The following is a 21833-nucleotide window of genomic DNA, read 5'->3' as shown; positions in this document are numbered from 1 at the left end:
GTTCTTTTAACTTTATTTTTTAAATTACAAAATTAGTGTGTTTTATGAGGCTAATTCTTTCTTTTATATCACACCACCAGGTCTAGAACAATTTTTTTCCTCATGGTTTCCAGGAGATGACTTCAATGGCAGTGGATGCAGCTCTCTGGATGATGGCTTTAGGGTGTGTGAGTCTGCTCTTCAGCAGGGGCACATGCTCCAGCAGCTCTGCCCGGGCCCTAGGAACCTCTGCCAGGACTGTAAGGGCACGGAGGGCATTGGCACACACCGCCGTATTCTCACTCCCCACCAGCTGCAGCAGAGGGGTGATGGCACCTGCGTTCAGTGATTCGGTTTTACCTGGAAACAGGAAGACAATGAGATCTGGCCTAGTCTAATCTAATCTAAGGGTTTTCAGACTGGGGTCCAGGACTCCCAGAGGGCCACAAGTGAGTGCTAAGGGCTGAGGAAAGTTCAGAGAATAAATAGTAAAAAAAAAAATCTACAGATTCTGAGACTATTACTATCTTCTTACTGATCAGAAATTATACAAATTATTTTATTCTGCAGTCAACGTTTCTCTTCAGGTTTATACATCTAAAATTACTTTAATGGTGAGTAAAAAAGATGTAAATGTAATGTTCTCCAGGTAATATTTTACTCATTTATAACATTTTTGTTTTTCACTCACTGTAAAGTGTGGCAATTTGAGTAACCCTGTAGCACAACATTTTAAACAACATCTGTGTGATATCTTTCTAGATACACGTTTCCTAGAGGACCTAATCAAGTAATAGAATAATATAGAATTAGAAATTTCTTTCCTTTGGAAGCCATTTACATTACTAGAATCACACACCTGTTGAAGTTTATTTTTAAACGATTATGGCCTTGATGCTGGCCGAAACATCGTTTAAAAAAAAAAATACAGTCAAGTTTATGTTTGTACACCAGGGTTGTTATAGTTTTAAAAATTAACTTTAACCTAAACTTTAACTGAAATAAAATATAAAAATGCTACATTTATTTTATGTCAGCTAGTTGCCAAGGCAACATGTTATTTTAATTTAGTTCAATTTAATATGTTTAAATAACTCAAACTTAAATAAAAGAATAAAAACTATGCAGACATTTTTTTTTAAAACGTATAAAAAGGAAAAAAACTATAAAATTAAACTAAAACTTTACAAAAACAAAAAAATATAAAAATAAAAACGAATTCAAAATATTAATAAAAACTATAATAGCATCTCATGATACTAAAATAACACTGTTGTAGAGTGAGTGTTGCCCATTTTTCTTCATTTTCTAATTAATAAATTTTTTGAGTTGAATCTTCTCTACAGTTCAGGCTGAGCACCTGATTTTTCAGATTTTGTTTTGGACTGTAAAAAGGGTCTTTATACTTGAAAATATATAGCAGCCTTTAGTGGGCCCCTTGCAAGGGGACCATCATATTTGGGGGACCATGGCATCAAAAAGTCTGAAAACCCCTGATCCGATGTATGTGCATATAACTAACATCAGCCTCATCTGGAGGTTTTAAAGAGGTAGTTCACCCAAAAATGAAAATTCTGTCATCATTTATTCACCCACATCATGACTCTGTATGACTTTCTTTCTTCTTCAGAACAGAAAAGAAAATGTTTGAAGAATGTCGGTCACCAAAACATCTACATTCATGTTCAACAAAATAAAAAACGTCATTTGAATTTGCATTTTTGGGTGAACGATCCCTTAAACGTTTACATACAGCACTATAATAGATACTAACTTCAACAACACATGCTTTTTGCCATGTTTCTAACTTGGCTCATAAATTACAAAAATGCACAGCTGAAACTTGATTTTGTGCTGACCCTTCGTGATGACAGCTGTGTTCATAATGGTCCCTGCAGCATTAGCAACAACTCCTTGGTCGTCATCCGACAGCAGCTTGACTAATATGGGCAGAAGATTCTCCTCACACACCTTCATCTTCCCATCTGCAGGCACACTAAGAGGGAACAGGAGATAAATGCATGCTTTTTATTTTAAAAGAGTCTCTGATCTCTCACCCTAGTGAACGTAACCCGAACTAGATTGTTGTGTACCATGTTGCCTACCTGATTCCCACTAACGCAGATGTGGCTGCCCGGCGGATGGCGGCGGAGGAGTGAGACAGCTGATCTCTCAGGACAGGAACCGCATCACTCTCCAGCGCAGGCAGGGCATCCACACTCACACAGCAGCTTAATGTGGAGAGAATTAAAGCACGGATCCTCTCTTCTTCATCTGAGACCTTCAGCAACAGTTTGGGCACCAGCCCCATAGACACCATAAACACTGCTCCTGTAGAGGACACGACAGAGGACTCGTCAAATGAAAAGCTTCTGAAATACAAATACTGTATAAGAAGCATAAGAAACAATAGTCACCTGAGGGAAATTCAGCGATCCTGTTGAGTGCCTGGTGCACGTTTTTTCGACAGGCATTCTCAGGGTCCTTAATCAGGTTTGCGAGGGGACTCACAATGTCAAATCTCAGAAAGGCATCTCTGTACGAACACATATATCAATACGGAATACTTATATATGGACAAAATGGCAAAAATGACTTGTGTTGCAAGTATTTCAATTGTTTCAAAATACTTATAAAACGAAATATTCAATTTTCAAAGTGTTGGCCACTCTAAAATGCTCCAAAATATTCTCTTCCGCTTATCAAAGGCTGCATTTATTTGATACAAAAAGACCAAAATCCAGTAATATTGCGAAATATTATTACAATTTACAATAACTGTCTTTAAATGTAATTTATACTGTACATGATGCACCGGACAACCGGCCAAATTAGAGCCAGCATCTTCATTTAAACAGCATTCATGTATTCATATTGTCATTCTTTCTTGTCTCTAGCATAAAAAAGGAAATAAATATTGAAATATTGGCAGTCGATATTGGAATCAGCCCATTTGCTTGTAAAAGACGTGGCAGCGAGATCTGAATCAGCCATGAAAAATCAAGATCGGTGCGGTTATTCCTGTGATGCAAAGCTGAATTTTCAGCATCATTACGCCAGTCTTCAGTGTCACATGACCCTTCAGAAATCATTCTAATATGCTGCTTGCTGCTCAAGAAACATTTATTATTATAAATGTTGAAAACTGTTGTGCTTCTTAATATTTATGTGAAAACTGCAATATTTAGGATTTATGAACAGAAAATTAAAAAATAAACAACACTTATTTGCAATATAATTTTTTGCAACATTATAAATGTCTTTGCAGTGACTTTTTATCAGTTTAATGCATCCTTGCTACTGAAGTATATACTAAAGAAATACAAAAAAATCGTGTGTCCCCAAACTTCTGAAGTTATTCAAACGTTAATTACATTATAACTAATATTTTTATCTTGTTGCATATATTGTTTTTGTAAAGAATATATAAAAATATAATAAATATTATATAAATATGACAAAATATGACCCTAATGTTGAGCCCTGTTAAGGTTTTACACTATAACAGTATGAAATAAACTGACATCACATAACACATAGCCTATGTGGGGCAAAGCACATTCATATGCCAAAAGCTTACACAAACTAAAACTCTAGAAAACCGTCGGCCCTCAGATTCATGACTCACCTTCCCAAGCTGTGTGAAGCAAGCACATAAAGCACTTCAGTAGTTTTGACCCTGACTAAGTCATCTTTATCTTGCAGCAAAATTTTAAGTCTTTCCATACACCCTTATGAGGAACAGAAATTACAGTCATTACTATAGGACTACACAAGGATTTAGAAACAATTTGAAAGTGTTTTTGTTAATAATTAGACTGTAGAAAGAAATAACGAGCACTTCAATATTTGTAAATAAAGATGCGTTTACCACTGAGAATGGCTTCATAGGCCCGCTCATGGTCGTGGACGAGGTCGCAGAGTGCAGCGAGCGCCCTCTGCCGGGTGAACAGCTCGGCGTCCTGCAGCTCCAGCATCAGCTTCGGGATCGCCCAGCTACCGAAAGCCACCGGCGCCTGCGTCGGGTCAATATGCGGCGGGGGCTGCTCGGATGTTCGCGGGCTGGCCATCTTCATCGTTAGGGCGCTTCAGATGTGATTTCATTAAATGTATTTACACACTGAAAAGTTACCTTCAACATTTTACATTCTAAATGTAAATAAGTATTCCTAATACATTTGCACGAGCATTCAAAATCATAATTTGCAGACTAACAAATTGTGTTAAGGACAATAATACCTTATTGGCTGGCTTGGATCGTCCGCCGCTTGTAATTATTTCCGTATATAGTTCGGTTGCTATGGTAACTACGGAACTAACGCAACGCTGTTCACAGGCAGTAACTTAAACTCCGTAATTCCTTCAACAACAAGAGGGATAATACAGAAATCAATCAATGAAAATGTTCAGTGTTCAAGACCTCTCTCACTTTTATGGGAAAAAGCACTTTTTTTGGCTTCCACCGAACATTCTAAAGAGGATGAAAGGCTGCTTTAAATTAATGTACTAATCATTTTGACAAAAGTTCTAATTCATAAATGCAAATTTACTAATAAACCCCTCCCCATTTTTATGGTTTTGTTGACTGAAGTAAGGCTGTTCATAGACAGCATTAAAAGGCTATTTAAAATAGCTATTAAAGCTAAAAAGCTACAAATGCTTTAAACGTTTGTATACACAGTATTTATTTGATATTTTTATACCTGATTGTACCCTTATTATTATTATTATATTATTTCAGTTTTATTTTTATATGCATAATTGTTGAATATTTGCATTTGAATGAAAGGGCATGTATGTTAATGTTTACTCAATAAAAAAGCAAGAAAGATAATGTCATCAGGTATGTTCATTTTAATATGTTCATTTAAACTATTTGAATTAAATAAAACAATGCAAAGGTGGATCAAGTTGCTGTTCCAAAAATATTAAAATCCACATTGATCCATATTTCTCCTGTCCGCTCAATTTTCATTGTCTCTCATGGCTGTTGTGTGTCTAGTTTCTGTAGCCATATAATTTAATATGAAGGTCAATGAGTTGTCTGAGGAAGCCTCGGTTGGGAAAGACGCCTCTTCCCTCTTTTACCTTCTGGATCGCCTCCACCAGCGTCATGTTGTGTTTCAGCATCAGATATGCCAAAACTATAGTGGCTGATCGACTCACTCCAACATGACAGTGAACCAGGATTTTGCCTTCGATAAGAAGATAGAGTTTAGTGACTCTCAGCTGCAAGCGACTGGATTAGTGGGACGCGCACTTACCTCCCCCTTTCAGCGCTGTATGTATAAATTCAGCAGCTCTGTTAAAGTTGGCACTCATGTCATACGTGGGGGAATCGTGTGCATCTATGCCCATGTATGTGATGCCCATGCCATCATAGATCTCGCCGCCACGTCTGGAGCTGTGGGCGCAGTTCAGGACATGAGTGAAGCGACGCCTTCTCATCTCTGCACAGTTTTCAGCTATATCCCTAAACAAAGAGAAAATGCATCACACAGCAGTATTATTGAACATACAGGTTATAAAATGTCAGCAGAACACTTGTTTTGCAGGCATTTCAGTTGCTTAGTAGATGCTCTGTTCCTGTTAGCAGAACTGACTGTTTATTTAAAACCTCTTAACTGTCACCGTCCCGTCAGCGGGACACCTAAGTTTACTTAATTATATTAAAATTAAATCCTAATCTAATCATGACAAACTATATATCGTTGGGAAGGTCTAAAGACTCCTAGATAGATATTTTACCACTGTTTTTTTGTTTTGTTACAAATGTAGTATGTAGGAACAGTAATAGATTCATTTTTGACAAGAGTGCACCTCAAAAAATCTACATCATAACAGGAGTTCTGACCTTTGTCACAAAAAGTCTTTTTCGTTGCCTTTTTCCCTTATCACATGTTTTAGTAATCACTAATCATCATAAATTATCATTTGAAAGCTTAAAACCTCAAAATTCATCCTGTGTAAACCATTACAAAATATATTAGTCTTTTAGAAACTTTTTATAATCCTGACAAAATACATATCGTTGAAAAGGTCTGAGTCTCAAGATTCCATATGGTTATTTTGTGATAGAAGTCATATTGAGAGAGAAATTTATACATTTGGGACAATAAAATGCAAAAAAAAAAAAAAGTTTGGGAGTCCCCCGGTGGCTTATTTTGGTATAACGCCTAAACAAAATCGTATAGGAACCTCAATTGTTTTATATACCAACTTCAAATTTGGAACACAACTTATTTAGACATATGGCTTTAATTTTTAATTAAAATAATTTTGTAAAAATAATTTTTGTAAAAATTGTGTAAAATATTTATTTTATATAAAATAAAAAATAGTATAGTAAATTTTCTTTACAGTAAATTCAAACTTCTATAACTTTTTTATACTTTCGTTTTTTTTAATGATTCTGCAATAATCTGCAGATTATCTTCTTTAAAAAGAGACCAACCTTAGGTCTGTATTCAAAAGCGTTCATTAATTATAACAATTTAAGTTTGTATAATGCACTTTCACGTCTATGTTCAAAAATGGGGGTGACAGTTAAGGGGTTAATAGCTTTGTTATTTTAAATAGCATTTTTTTTTAAGTGTTGGGTTAGTGCTGGGCGGTATGACCAAAAATAAACACCGGTATTTGGTATGAACCGGTATACCGCCCAGCACTATGTTGGGTACTCTAAAATATTCTTTTGGGTGGAAAAGGCTTATTAGCTTAGTGATTTATAGAGAAACAGCTTCCTCTTGTGTTCATGAATATGTACTACATTACGAACAGCAGCAACTCGTTGTGCAGATAACTACGTACATGTACTAATAAGCATTAAAAATAGGTTTTGTACAACAAAGGTGTAATTTTTACGCATATGTAAGCTATAAATAAGAATGAATTAGGAAAAGCTGGGTGGAAAAGGCTTATTAGCTTAGTGATTTATAGAGAAACAGCTTCCTCTTGTGTTCATGAATATGTACTACATTACGAACAGCAGCAACTCGTTGTGCAGATAACTACGTACATGTACTAATAAGCATTAAAAATAGGTTTTGTACAACAAAGGTGTAATTTTTACGCATATGTAAGCTATAAATAAGAATGAATTGGGAAAAGCGGCAGTGTGCTTACATGTTGCCGATGTACAGACTGGGCCAGACTTCATCCGCGTTAGTGTTGACGGCTCTTCCAGAGACCAGAAGACGTTCAGCCTCCATCACCGCTAAACCGGGAGAGGTGAAGTCAACCACCGCTTGAGTTGAACGTGAGGTACCGTCTGAATATTTAGACCTGTAAGACATTTTTAAGTTGTAAATGGGCATTTAGTGTCCACTGCTTTTTGTTAATACTAACCCCAGGAAGTTGTTTCGATTTATTTAAGTGCACGACACAATATCAGGTCGATACACGCCTGTTAAAGTTATTCAGACTGCCAATTCATAGTCTGCATGAATAAAAGCCCTGTTTTGGAAGCCAGGGGTTATTTTTAGTCTCTTGGGCCTGCGCGTTCAAAGCAGATCAATTACACATGCAATGTAATAATATATCTGCTCGACGATTTACAGACAGTTTGCTTTAATCTACAGTACGGCCTAATAATTTTGTTGATAATATAACATAAACAACAGGATGCAGGAAAGATATAACTGTAAATTTAACATTGACATGAATCTGTGAATTAGGATTGTTTCTAGCTTGTCAGTTGGGTATTGGCCACTGTAAAAATATATAATAAATATTATACTTTATTTCAGAAATATGAAGTAAAATTGTGAAAATTCTTATTGACTCACATTGTTAAAATGTTCACCTTTCAAAATTATGGCGTTATTATAATATTTGAATGTATACCACTCAGTTATGAATTCTGGATTGTTATTGGCCCTCTTACATACATTTATTTAAATGCTGAATTGTGATTGGCCTTCTTACTTACATTGTTTACATACTGCATTGTGATTGGCCTTCTTACATTGTTTACATACTGCATTGTGATTGGCCTTCTTACTTACATTATTTACATACTGCACTGTGATTGGCCTTCATACTTACATTCTTTACATACTGTATTGTGATTGGCCTTCTTACTTACATTATTTACATACTGCACTGTGATTGGCCTTCATACTTACATTCTTTACATACTGTATTGTGATTGGCCTTCTTACTTACATTATTTACATACTGCACTGTGATTGGCCTTCATACTTACATTCTTTACATACTGTATTGTGATTGGCCTTCTTACTTACATTATTTACATACTGCACTGTGATTGGCCTTCATACTTACATTCTTTACATACTGTATTGTGATTGGCCTTCTTACTTACATTATTTACATACTGCACTGTGATTGGCCTTCATACTTACATTCTTTACATACTGTATTGTGATTGGCCTTCTTACTTACATTATTTACATACTGCACTGTGATTGGCCTTCATACTTACATTCTTTACATACTGTATTGTGATTGGCCTTCTTACTTACATTATTTACATACTGCACTGTGATTGGCCTTCATACTTACATTCTTTACATACTGTATTGTGATTGGCCTTCTTACTTACATTATTTACATACTGCACTGTGATTGGCCTTCATACTTACATTCTTTACATACTGTATTGTGATTGGCCTTCTTACTTACATTATTTACATACTGCACTGTGATTGGCCTTCATACTTACATTCTTTACATACTGTATTGTGATTGGCCTTCTTACTTACATTATTTACATACTGCACTGTGATTGGCCTTCATACTTACATTCTTTACATACTGTATTGTGATTGGCCTTCTTACTTACATTATTTACATACTGCACTGTGATTGGCCTTCATACTTACATTCTTTACATACTGTATTGTGATTGGCCTTCTTACTTACATTATTTACATACTGCACTGTGATTGGCCTTCATACTTACATTCTTTACATACTGTATTGTGATTGGCCTTCTTACTTACATTATTTACATACTGCACTGTGATTGGCCTTCATACTTACATTCTTTACATACTGTATTGTGATTGGCCTTCTTACTTACATTATTTACATACTGCACTGTGATTGGCCTTCATACTTACATTCTTTACATACTGTATTGTGATTGGCCTTCTTACTTACATTATTTACATACTGCACTGTGATTGGCCTTCATACTTACATTCTTTACATACTGTATTGTGATTGGCCTTCTTACTTACATTATTTACATACTGCACTGTGATTGGCCTTCATACTTACATTCTTTACATACTGTATTGTGATTGGCCTTCTTACTTACATTATTTACATACTGCACTGTGATTGGCCTTCATACTTACATTCTTTACATACTGTATTGTGATTGGCCTTCTTACTTACATTATTTACATACTGCATTGTGATTGGCCTTCTAGTTCCGTACATAATCAGACAATCATCAAGTCGGTCTTGGTCAAAGTCAAACAGTAAAGCGGCTGAAGTTGTGGTTAGCGAAATTTAGGAAATTTCATTTTCACAAAACCGAAGCATACAACTTACACTGGCTTAAAACTTTGTATAACTTGGCATTTCTTTCATATTAGGATGTTATATTATTATATTCATTTTAGCATATTAGGATTCAATAAATGAAAACGTATTTTAATTCGTTATGCTAAATTTTGGCAATAAGAAAGTACATATTTTTTTCTGTTCTTCTTTATTGGAAAGGACCGAGTAAATATGTTATGGTTTTCAAATGGGCTACTGCAGTGAAGCTATTTATAAATGTAAATAAATGTTGCTATGAATATTATGCCGTAAGCTGATGACACAATAATTTGAATGTCTTGATATTTAATATGAGAGACCCTACAGTTAGTCGACCTTTATTCAGTCCTACAACATTATAAAGAAACAGTCCCCGCTTGTGTTCAAAAACATGCATTACATGGGGACTTCAGCAGGCAGGTTTTTGGTCCTTACTTAGGATTTGTGTTTTCAATATATTCGTTATACAAATATACTTTTCTTTTTCTGTAAAGATTAATCTAATAAACAATTTCAGGTATACATAAGAGATCATTTACAGAGGGAGAGAGAGAAAAACAGACAATAAAGATAAACACAGAATCTGAGACTTCATGCAGAGCTCAGTTGATTTGTATTTTTTTTTGTATTTGAGATAATTCTCTGTTGTGGTATGAAAAAGCACCTGCTGATATTATGGCACTGTTTTATCCTGGTTACAAAACAGACATAAAATCCTTTTTTGTAGGAGGAAGACCTGTTGAACGGTCCATGATATCAGTGACTTTGGTGCAAAGTATTAAATGTAGTGAAGTTAAAGGGAGCTTTTATTCCATGGAGTAGTGCTGATGGTCTGTCCGTAATCCGCATCCACACTCGTCCTTCAGATATAAACTGTACATTATTTCTTAATGTCTTAATGTCCTGTTTGACTATATACGGTCTGTATATGGCTACTGCCACCTGAACTCTGACGCAGATGCGTTGAATCAGCTACAGATCAGTAGTCTCACAAACAAAGGAAAGAAAATGAACAATAGCTAAAAGTTCTCCGAACTGCAGGATGTAAACAATCATGTTAACACCAACGCCTCTACTAAAAGGTGAACTGAGATGCAGGTGCACAATCAAAGGAAGTGACCACAGCAGATGAAGTGTAGGCTTCATTGATCATTAAAGACTATGTCCAACTGTACATTATTTCTTAATGTCTTAATGTCCTGTTTGACTATATACGGTCTGTATATGGCTACTGCCACCTGAACTCTGACGCAGATGCGTTGAATCAGCTACAGATCAGTAGTCTCACAAACAAAGGAAAGAAAATGAACAATAGCTAAAAGTTCTCCGAACTGCAGGATGTAAACAATCATGTTAACACCAAGGCCTCTACTAAAAGGTGAACTGAGATGCAGGTGCACAATCAAAGGAAGTGACCACGGCAGATGAAGTGTAGGCTTCATTGAACTTTAAAGACCATGTGAAATGGTTTGATGAAAGCAATTTCTTTAATATTGAAACAAGAAGTTGGGGCAAAACATATCAAAGGGCTTGTCTTTTTATAAACGGTTTACATCGCAGCCTAGGAAAACCATGATTTGCTACTAGCTATTGCTTGTTGGAGGCAGGTGGTACTGAAGGTTTGTCAACTTTTAATAGCATACTAGCATGTAGATGGTCTCAAAGCTAACCGATAAGGTCTAAAACCCACAAAACACCATTTTTGATTTTAAGAATTTCAAGGGGTCTTTAAAATCCAGATGCGGCCTGGAAAAAGAGTAGCGGGACAGGAACTATGGATCCAATAGCAGCTGGTCTGAGATCCGTCCAAGCTGTGGGTTTGTAACATTCAGTTTGGACAAGACCGAACCATGCTCTAAATCGAAAACTGTGTAATCAGTTAAGGTGCAGGTACATTTAACATTGCAAAATTTTGCAAGTGAAATCCAATAATTTTAATAGGAATCTCATTAATCAAGAGAAAGCTGCTTGGTTTGAAAGTGACTTTTGTGTGAGCGGTGTTTCATGAATTGCTTCACTATTAACAGCGGAAAACCTTTTTGATGGCGAAACGTGGCAAATGTGATTGCACCTTTATTCATACATTTCCATGAAGAAGGTGACTGAATAAAACCAGTGATGAAACTAATACAAAATCCAATAGAAAATGGATGAAATTAAACGGAGTGAGTTACAAAAAACTGACCTTCTTTTATTTATAGATCAAGATATTTTACAAAATAATCAAGAAAGTATTGGAATAACAGCAGTGCTAAACAACATTCCCAGTGCAAAAAGCACTGGTCTTGAAAGTTGTGCTACCAAAAACCCCTGGAAGTATTAAAATGTGGTTGAATTAGCTCTGTTTTATCCTTTCAGTCTGCCTAGACTCAAGAAAAAACGAAACAAAAAAACAACGAAGGTCTTAAGATGGTGTTATGCAATGAGACTTATGTTTAATTCTGTGCAGATGTCAGACTGCCGCTGCTCTTTGCTGGATGGCAGAAGGCTGGTTTGAGTATGGCACTGCAATGATTAGGACATTTTGCACCTGTATTTCTACTAATACATTACCATCAATAAGGTACACAACCCAAAAACACCACAAAGTTAATGCTGGCAAACTAACTGACAAACTGTGAAAATCCTAATCTGTTATCATGAGGAGATATCATTAAAAAGAAGAAGAAAAGAAAAGAACAACCACTCTGTTATTAGAAAGCCTTTTTCTCAAGGCGGTCCAAGATGGCCTGGATCCTCTGAACGGCTTCTTTGCGAGCCTGTCGAACGTTGTCCTGTCCGTTGGTCTCCACCGAGTCCAATTCCAGCAGCTCTTTTGTTAAATGTTCCTCCAGGCACCGGTAGCTCTTGTCTGTCTTTTTCCCCACAAACTCATCCACGTCCTCTTGGAGGAGCTGAACTCTGGCCAGAACCTGCTGAACTCGAGCCAGGCTGGGATTATCGCTTAATGGGGCTGGAGTGGACGATCCTTGGTGGGAAGACGTTGGAGGTTGTTCATTCTGGGCTGGTTTGGGCTCAGGTCCTGCACCTCCGGAGGGAGCCTTGTTGTAGATTTGAGGCGGAGCGCTGAACTGGGCGGCATTGGGCGGAGGTGGAGTTGGGTTTGGAGTGCTGACTCGTGGTTTGGAGCCTGGATGCTGGTTTCGAGGGTGGATATGAGGCTGACTGTGATATGGTAGATCCTAAGAGAGAGATTAAAAAGTTCTTCAATATTACACAATATACCAATTTCAAAACTGCAATGTGCATTTTGCATGTGTTAAACCCAAAGTATACTCTGTTGTTGTTTTTTTTACACGCATGCTAGAGTATGTGTGCGCATGACATATTCATCACCAGCATAGTATGCACAAACTGTACAGGTAGGGTTGGGTATCGTTTTTTTTTTTTTTGGATAACGGTGCCAAATAGATACTTTTAAAATGGTTCCGGTGCCTAAACGGTGCCTGAACTGATACTTATTAAAAAATGAATAAATAAATAAAAATTCCCCAAAAAATGATGGATTGGCCATTAGCACTATAAACACATGATGCCTGTTTCATACCAGACGCCAGAGGGCACCCTTGCACAGAAAATCCACATATCTAGTCACAGAAGTAGCGAACTCATGACCCTCCAGGAAATCCCTTATATGGACAACGGCATGCTATTATAGCTGTAACTAGGGCTGGGTATCGTTCAAAATTTTCCGATACCGATACCTTGACTTCGATACCGGTTCCTGAACGATACTTTTTTCGATACCAATTTTATGAAATCAATTTTAACAAAATCACATTATCTAAAAAAAATATATATATTGGTTTTATTTTTCAGCTTGGTGATGTTTATACAGACTCAAAGACTCATCTCCTGACCCACTGCACAAAGCATTAAAATGTAACCAACACAATAAATCAGTGCAAATAGTTTTAATATCAAAAGCTCAAATAGACTTGTTTACACATCTGTTATAGGCTACATTTACACTAGTGCGTGTTCGTTTTAAAACGTATAGCTAAGACAGACTCATCATTGCTATTTATTTTCCACTGATTTACTGATGAGCATTAGCAGCTTCTGTCTGTCTGCGTTCTCTCTTCCACAAACGCTGTTCTGAGTAATATTTCAGCAACATTACATGGCCAAAACACACATTAGACGGCAATCAGAAGTTATTAAAACACTCGATGGTGGTTTAAAGTGAGTTTTGAGTAAAAGCGGAATATAAATCTTATTTATTGTCTTATGTAGCATGATGTGTGCATGAATGGTCACGTAACATGCGCTTTCGGACGTGTAGTATGAACGGACTTCTGCATATGATCGGAGCTTCACGCAGCTCCCGCACTACTCTCCATTGGAAATGAATGACTTCCGGTCTGTCGTTTGTCGGAGATAGTGGAAAGCCAGCTTGAAAAACAGTGGAAACGCCAGTAGGCTATGACGAGGATCGTTTTAATTTTTAAACAAAAACTTACTAGTGTAAATATAGCCTTACATGTAAGGGGACTGGGACGCATTCACAATACAGCCTCACATGTGAGCCACATCTCTGAGTGTAACCGGTGTTAACTACAGTAGTAGGTGTGTTCGACTTGATGCAGACCGACTGTGCAGACTGATCAGTGTATTACAGTACCACGAGAGCTATAGAGAGCAGACTGCTCCGTATGCGTTCGAATCGCTCTCTCGGATGTCAAAACACTGATCGATCTGCGCCGCGCCACTTCTAGTCGAACACTAGTGCTGCAGGCTTATTGGCTCACTGACATTGATGAGATTACCCCTTAGGTATCGAAATGTGGTACCGAACGACGAGAAGTTTTTCGATACTCGATATCGCGGCAATTCGGTCGGTGCCTAAAAAGTATCAAACTCGATACCCAGTGCGCAAAGTAAGCAAAAATAACGACTTTATTCAACAATTCTTCTCTTCCGTGTCAGTCTCTGCTGCGCATTCATGAGAGTACTTTACATGAGAGTACATGAGAGTAATTATTCTAAACCGCCATTTTACAGAAATGGTGTTTACAGAATAACGTTAAAGTGGAAAAATATTGGTAATTATAACCTCGCACTTAGGTTTTGATTAAAATACATCACATCCGGTCGGGCGGTCGCATACGGTCTAGCTGCAGAAGTTCAAATATTTTTACACATCCGAAGTTCAAATCGGATCTGAAATTTCAAATATGATTGTAGCTCCCGCACTACTCTCCATTGGAAATGAATGACTTCCGGTCTGTCGTTTGTCGGAGATAGTGGAAAGCCAGCTTGAAAAACAGTGGAAACGCCAGTAGGCTATGACGAGGATCGTTTTAATTTTTAAACAAAAACTTACTAGTGTAAATATAGCCTTACATGTAAGGGGACTGGGACGCATTCACAATACAGCCTCACATGTGAGCCACATCTCTGAGTGTAACCGGTGTTAACTACAGTAGTAGGTGTGTTCGACTTGATGCAGACCGACTGTGCAGACTGATCAGTGTATTACAGTACCACGATTGCATTCACGCGCTCCTCGGATGCTCTCATTTCCCGAGTCGTGCTTTTAAGTCGGAATGTGAAAACAACATTGACACTCACGTTACTACAAAGATTTGTTGGATTTGTATTATTAGAGCTTTCCGACTTGAGTTCACGTGCGTTTTCTCAGTCGGGAAATTATTTTTCACGTGCGGTGCCGGTGATGATGCTTCTTACATCTGTTGCGAAGAACCAGAGGACAAATATTTCAATCGATCGCTCAGGCATGGCACCAAAATCTGCGTTCTGATTCGGTTCTAGTACATACTGGTTACATGGGTACCGGTGCCATATTGGTACCGGGTTTCGGTACCCAACCCTATATACAGGTGTAACCCCATTTTTCCAACAGTGCATACTCTGTATGCTAGTGATGGGAGAAAGCTTTTGAAAGCTCAGAATAAACCAAACTAAGAGCGTGTTCACACCTGGCGTCTTTTTTGACAAGAAAAAGTTGACACGGGTGCATTTTAGTAAAAAAAAGCTGGCAGCGTTTTGGTTACAAATGGCAGCTGAGCATCTTTTGTTGCTATAAAAACAGCTGCAACAGTAGCCTAGTGCTATGTGGTGCAGAAATGTTGAGAAAGAGGAAGTTGGCTCTTGCGTTGGCTTTTGAAGTTAACGTGGAGGAGAATGTCGGTTCACAACAACGTTTGTGGGTGCATGACATTATACAGGGAGGAAACAGTATGGTGTTTACAACAATTTAGTTCAGGAGCTCCGGTTGGATGACGCACAGTTTGCGGCATATTTTAGACTAAACAAAAGTCTAAACTAGTACGATAAGTCTGTCTACCGGCACCTTCTCAATTTTTTCTTGTTGTTATGGGAACGACTGGTCTCGCTACTCGCTTGCCATTGGTAAGCTGTCAAAAAGGCGCTTGACGTAGGGCGTTTTTTTTTTTCAGAAAAGTTAACGTTTTTTCAACTTGAAAAGACGTTGTGAGCTGCAGAAAAAGACGCCAGTGGTGGTGTTTAAAAAAAGTGCTCAGGACTTTTTTTGAAAACACCGTTTACTCCATACGATTATAATGTAAAACAGACGCTGACAGCTTAAAAAAAGATGCAAAGTGTGAACATAGCCTAACTGCTTGATAAAATAATTTACTTTTCCAAAGGACTGGAAACACAGCACCTGCTGGTCAAAAAAGTGTGAATGCAACAAAACCTTTGATACATTTTACAAACCAATTGCAAATGTTTTCATGAAAATGTAATCTATTAAAGGTAATCTACAGTTAATTAAATTAGGGCTGTCAATAGATTACAATTTTTAATCTGATTAATTACCGTTTTTGTGTGACTAATTGCGATTTACTAACACAGATCACGTTGTGGCCGCACTCGGACATTCAGGAACAAACTTTTTAGCGCTGCCCCGCAGTTTTTACAGAACTACCACATTTTGCTATAAGTTTGATTGCATCATATAATAATTGCTGTTAATAGTGTTCATCGTCTGTTTGATTACGTCTTTAATTGATTACGTCTTTAATTGATTTTTCCATACATTTCTGCCATATGTACATTGACTGACAGTCACCACTGATAAGCTACCACTAAATATTGTAGAAACTTAATTTGCTGTAAAGTTGCTTTGCAACGATTTGTATCGTGAAAAACGCTATACAAATAAATTTGAATTGAATTGAATTATATCAGGCAACCCAGTTGTGTTCCTCTGCGGCCAGATTAAACCTTTAGAAACCTCGCACTTTTCTACTCAATTTTTAACGGTGTTCTTATATTCAAATTAAGCGTGGTCCACTGCTGCACACGTGCCACAATATCGATACAGGGCCAGCTGTATCGATACTCGTATCGTCAAATCTCTGTGATGATACATCGTCGTATCGATGTATCGAACACAGCACTAGTATTTGCAAGCTTGCAGCGGGAATCTCTTAAGCAATAATGAGAAGTTTAATGCTTACAGGCTTCCATACGTCATCCGCCCACAGCATCTTCTAGGATTTCTAACGGTTCGATTCTCTCAAGTCTGCATTCGATGCATCCTCAGGTATCAAGAACGCATCAGGGCAACTTTCATGCATTCTCTGTACTTGCATTCTTAAGTATTGGAATTGAACTTTGACGGTTAATGATTACAGAGCGAGAACACAAGGACGCAAGATCACTTAAGAACGCATATTGAGAAACGGCTATTGGCTCTAATTACTTTTAATGGTTACTCTCTTTAGCGTCTGATTCCAGTTCCTACCAAATCATGTTATGAAAATCAATGTTGTTTGAACTCTTATAACGACCATTAATGTCTGTTTCAGTTTGCTTATGTACTAGCAAAGCATACAGAATCCTAATTAGCCTGACAGCTTAGTTCATATATTACGTAACTGCACTTACCTTACATGTAATCACAATAGCCTATAATGTAATTACGTGCTACTAAGTTTCAAATATCCAAATATTACAGTTACAAATAAGAACTATGTAATGATATTTAATTATTCACTTAATTAACAGTTTATCAAATTAAAGAAATAACATTATGGCCAATTTGCTTTATTATGCACTATATAGTAACAGTATATATTTGCTTAGAAACAACAAAGGGAAGATTTTCTCAAAAGGTCAGAAGATAGTGCTCTATTTTTTACTTATTTGTATTTTCTCCTTCAGTTCAAAACAGGAATCACAATCAAATTAAAGAAAAGTTTTAGCAGAACATCACAAATACCTTGTGCTCATATGGAGGTGGTGCAGGTCCTTGCCACGGTGGAGGGTAAGGCGGTTGTACATGGTTATAGTGGCCATGGGGTGTCTGAGTATTGGACGGCCACTGCTGTTGGGGCGGTGTGGGCCCGTACCCTCCAGAATGGGACCAGGCCTCGTGCTGGGGTCTTGAGAGCATGGGCTGCTGGTTGAGGTAGGGGGCATTCGAAATGCACCCTTCTCCATAGTGTGGGTAAGATCCTGCTGGGTAGCCAGGAGCCTAACGGGGAAAAAAAAGTCCAGAAAGAACTATGACATTGAGAGATACTTTTTCATGTGGTACAAGCAAAATGCAGGGGGGAAAAAACAGGAAAACAGAAAGTGATTAAAAAAAAAAAAAATCCAGAAGTCAACAAGGCTCTTAAAATATCAGAATATTAGTTCTGATGTCATGATGTCATGTGGTGCGACTCCCCAAAACTTTCATGATGTTTAAAAATTATTTAACATTAAAAAAAAAAATTTAAATTATCACAATATGTATACCCCAGTTCTATTTTAGTAAAATATATTTACTATTATAGTATTCATTCATATTTTAAATTAGCTTTTATTTTCATATTTTCAGTTTTTATTTAAATTTTAGTAATTTTGTTATGTGCTTTTGTCATTTTTATTAGTTTTTAATATTTCTATTTCTATTTATCTAATTTTAGTACTTATTTCAGTTACAGTATATTAAAAGTGTTTAATCTAATTTTTATACTTTATTTTAGCTTCATTTTAATTACCAAAACAATAGTTAACAATAACAATGCTGGTACATTCATGCATTCAGAAGAGTTTTTCATCTTAAATTTACATTTTAATTTATTTCAGCTTTCTTTGCATTACCAAAAAATATTTTTTATTTAACAATAGCAATGCTGTTACACACATTTATTCAAGGTTTAAGAATTTTTTTAATTTAATTTCACTTGTTTGTTACACCACATGACAGTTTATCATTAAATTTAATTAAATGTAAAAGTTTTTTCAATCACATGAAACCAACATGAATACAAAGAATACATTACTAAGAACTTGGCACATGTTTTAATGTAGATTTTTAAATGATTATTAATTTTCTTTATTATGGACACTATTTACAATTTACCCAAAAATTTGCTTGGTAAAAAACTAAATTAACAATCTTTTATTATGTTTACATGTAACTGAATTTACCCCTTGGCAGTGAGGAACGGGGTAGGGGGGAGGAGCTGAACCCCCCGCATTTTGTTCAGGGCAGGTCTGGCTGTGATACTGAGGCTGTCTTGAAGGAACCTGGTCACTGCAGTAGAAGGGGTTGGAGGGATGTAGCATACTCGAGGAGTACTGTCCTGGATTGTACACCCCATTGGAATAGCCTGACATTGCCTGAAAAGGGCACAGCAGAGTGAAGCGGGATAAGTCTGCTGTATATTTGACTGACTGACAGAGGGTGTTACATAAGCCTGAAATGTCTGCAGTACCTGGGGATTGTATGAGGCCTGTCCGTTGACCTCTGTTCCAGGGGGGTATGTGCTTCCATAAGGTCCCGCCGTGTGCGACTGGGGATACCAATAATTAGAGTAGCCGGAATACTGAGAATCCTGAAATAAAAATGGTTATAGTCTATACGTTACAAAATAGGGTACAGAATTTTTTTTGCATTAATCTGTTAAACATGTTCAGAGGTATTAGTTATGTTTTGGTGGTGTGAGAGCTTTTAAGGATAGTAAGAGTAATAATGTCATAATTTGTACAATACAATATATTACAATAAAATAATATAAACATGGTCACTCATTTCCCATCTGCTCCCAAATCACAACGCAATACTGCATATTGAAATAAATAAATAAATAATAAATATATATATACAGTGGGCTTCAGTGTTGTCACATGAAAAGATATAATAAAATATTTACAAAAATGTGAGGGGTGTACTCACTTCTGTGAGATACTGTATATATAAGACTCACATAAAAATTTTAATAAATGGTTAATGGCAATTATTATAATTACCAGTAAGTGCAATCAAAAATACAAACTACAGTGAAAATACAAAGTAGAAATAGGGAAAAAAAAACGAAATATTCCTTCCTAGCAGCAAGTAATAATTTCAACTGTTTATCCACTTGATCTTTCAATCAAAAAAAAAAAATCTAACCTTTAATTGAAGTAAAAAAAAAAAAAAAAGTGGGGGAAAAAAATCACATCATGAAATAAATATTTTTCTCTAATACAGTTAGAGGACGTGTGTCTATATCGTGCTAATGCACGGTGAGGAGGAGAGTCTGAGTGGCCAAAGATTCTACAAGGATCACAGCTGGAGAACTGCAGAAGATAGTTGAGTCTTGGGGTCAGAAAGCCTCAAAACAAAAAAAAAAAAAACAATGTTGTTTGGGAGGGTTTCAAGAAAAAAAACTAGAAAAGAAAACGCTCTCATCCAAAAACAAACTCCAGCATATTTATTCGCTAGACACGACTGGAACTTTAAACATGACTGGGTTCAATGGTCAGATGAAACTAAAAAAATTAGCTTTTTAGCAGCAAACACTCAAGATGGGTTTGGTGCACACAGGGATAAAAAAGTACTGCACGTGTACAATGAAATATACTGCTGGATCTTTAATGTTGTGGGCCTAGATCCTGGATATCTTGTTCAGATAGATGGCATAATGGATTCTATAAAATACCAATGGATAGAAAATTAAAAACTGACTGTTCATGCTAGAAATCTTATAATGGGCCATGGTTGGATCTTCCAACAAGACAATGATCCACAAACAAACATAAAAATCAAAACAAAAATGGGTCACGGAGAACAAAACCAAGCTTCTGCGGCTGCCCTGGCCAACCCAGTTCCTTGAGCTGAACCCTATAGAAAATGAGTGTGGTGAACTGAAGAGGAGAAGCATCAACATGCAGCTGGAAATCTGAAGGGCCTGGAGAGATTCTGTATGAAGGAATGGTCTCTGATCTCCTGTCAGCTGTTCTCTAAACTCTTCCGGCATTATAGGCGAAGACTCAGAACTGTTCTCTTGGCAAAAGGAGGTTGCAAAAAGTATTGGATAAAAGGGTATGTTTAATTGTCACCAATGTGTATTAGAGAAAAACATTTATTTCATAATGAGATTTCTCTCCCATTTTAAATTCTTATTCTCCAATGAAAGTTTAGATTTGAGTAAATTTTTAAAATAAAATATCTAAAGGATTGATACAGAATTTTCATAGCCTTCTTTGATCATATTTACCAAGGGTATGAATAATTTTGAGCACAACTGTACAAACAAGTATTAAGCAAAACACTCACGCGCTGCCGTCCGTCTCTTCTGTTGACTAATCGCGCTCTCATCCAAAAACAAACTCCAGCATATTTATTTGCTAGACACGACTGGAACTTTAAACGTGACTGGGTTCAATGGTCAGATGAAACTAAAAAAATTAGCTTTTTAGCAGCAAACACTCAAGATGGGTTTGGTGCACACAGGGATAAAAAAGTACTGCACGTGTACAATGAAATATACTGCTGGATCTTTAATGTTGTGGGCCTAGATCCTGGATATCTTGTTCAGATAGATGGCATAATGGATTCTATAAAATACCAATGGATAGAAAATTAAAAACTGACTGTTCATGCTAGAAATCTTATAATGGGCCATGGTTGGATCTTCCAACAAGACAATGATCCACAAACAAACATAAAAATCAAAACAAAAATGGGTCACGGAGAACAAAACCAAGCTTCTGCGGCTGCCCTGGCCAACCCAGTTCCTTGAGCTGAACCCTATAGAAAATGAGTGTGGTGAACTGAAGAGGAGAAGCATCAACATGCAGCTGGAAATCTGAAGGGTCTGGAGAGATTCTGTATGAAGGAATGGTCTCTGATCTCCTGTCAGCTGTTCTCTAAACTCTTCCGGCATTATAGGTGAAGACTCAGAACTGTTCTCTTGGCAAAAGGAGGTTGCAAAAAGTATTGGATAAAAGGGTATGATTAATTGTGACCAATGTGTATTAGAGAGAAACATTTATTTCATAATGAGATTCTCTTCCATTTTAAATTCTTATTCTCCAATGAAAGGTTAGATTTTAGTACATTTTTAAAATAAAATATCTAAAGGATTGAT

At 36.8% G+C, this 21833-nt stretch overlaps 3 protein-coding genes across 3 annotated transcripts in view; all 3 read right to left on the bottom strand.

The window, feature by feature from the left end:
- Positions 1-71: 71 nt before the first annotated feature.
- On the bottom strand, positions 72-4274 carry LOC107702819 (radial spoke head 14 homolog). Its single transcript, XM_016505238.1, has 7 exons — positions 4219-4274; positions 3851-4065; positions 3608-3710; positions 2397-2515; positions 2085-2310; positions 1839-1975; positions 72-339 (listed from the first exon to the last, which is right to left on the bottom strand). The coding sequence occupies exons 2-7, from the start codon at positions 4053-4055 to the stop codon at positions 101-103; spliced, it is 1029 nt and encodes a 342-aa protein (XP_016360724.1). The 5' UTR covers positions 4056-4065; positions 4219-4274; the 3' UTR covers positions 72-100.
- Positions 4275-4897: 623 nt separating this feature from the next.
- LOC107702818 (dual specificity protein phosphatase 26-like) lies at positions 4898-7437 on the bottom strand. Its single transcript, XM_016505237.1, has 3 exons — positions 7105-7437; positions 5244-5452; positions 4898-5174 (listed from the first exon to the last, which is right to left on the bottom strand). The coding sequence occupies exons 1-3, from the start codon at positions 7293-7295 to the stop codon at positions 4978-4980; spliced, it is 597 nt and encodes a 198-aa protein (XP_016360723.1). The 5' UTR covers positions 7296-7437; the 3' UTR covers positions 4898-4977.
- Positions 7438-10698: 3261 nt separating this feature from the next.
- The window catches only part of LOC107702866 (BAG family molecular chaperone regulator 4-like), a 14292-nt gene continuing 3157 nt past the window's right edge, over positions 10699-21833 (bottom strand). Inside the window, exons 2-5 of the mRNA XM_016505297.1 lie at positions 19194-19313; positions 18907-19098; positions 17708-17962; positions 10699-12677 (exon numbers count right to left, since the gene is read on the bottom strand). Of these exons, the coding sequence (XP_016360783.1) occupies positions 12189-12677; positions 17708-17962; positions 18907-19098; positions 19194-19313 (1056 nt within the window). The 3' untranslated portion in view covers positions 10699-12188. The remainder of the gene's footprint in view (positions 12678-17707; positions 17963-18906; positions 19099-19193; positions 19314-21833) is intronic.

The sequence above is a fragment of the Sinocyclocheilus anshuiensis genome, unplaced genomic scaffold (assembly GCF_001515605.1).
Source record: "Sinocyclocheilus anshuiensis isolate Anshui unplaced genomic scaffold, SAMN03320099.WGS_v1.1 scaffold366, whole genome shotgun sequence".
NCBI classification, from domain to species: Eukaryota; Metazoa; Chordata; class Actinopteri; order Cypriniformes; family Cyprinidae; genus Sinocyclocheilus; species Sinocyclocheilus anshuiensis.
This window is presented reverse-complemented; position numbering and strand designations above follow the sequence as displayed.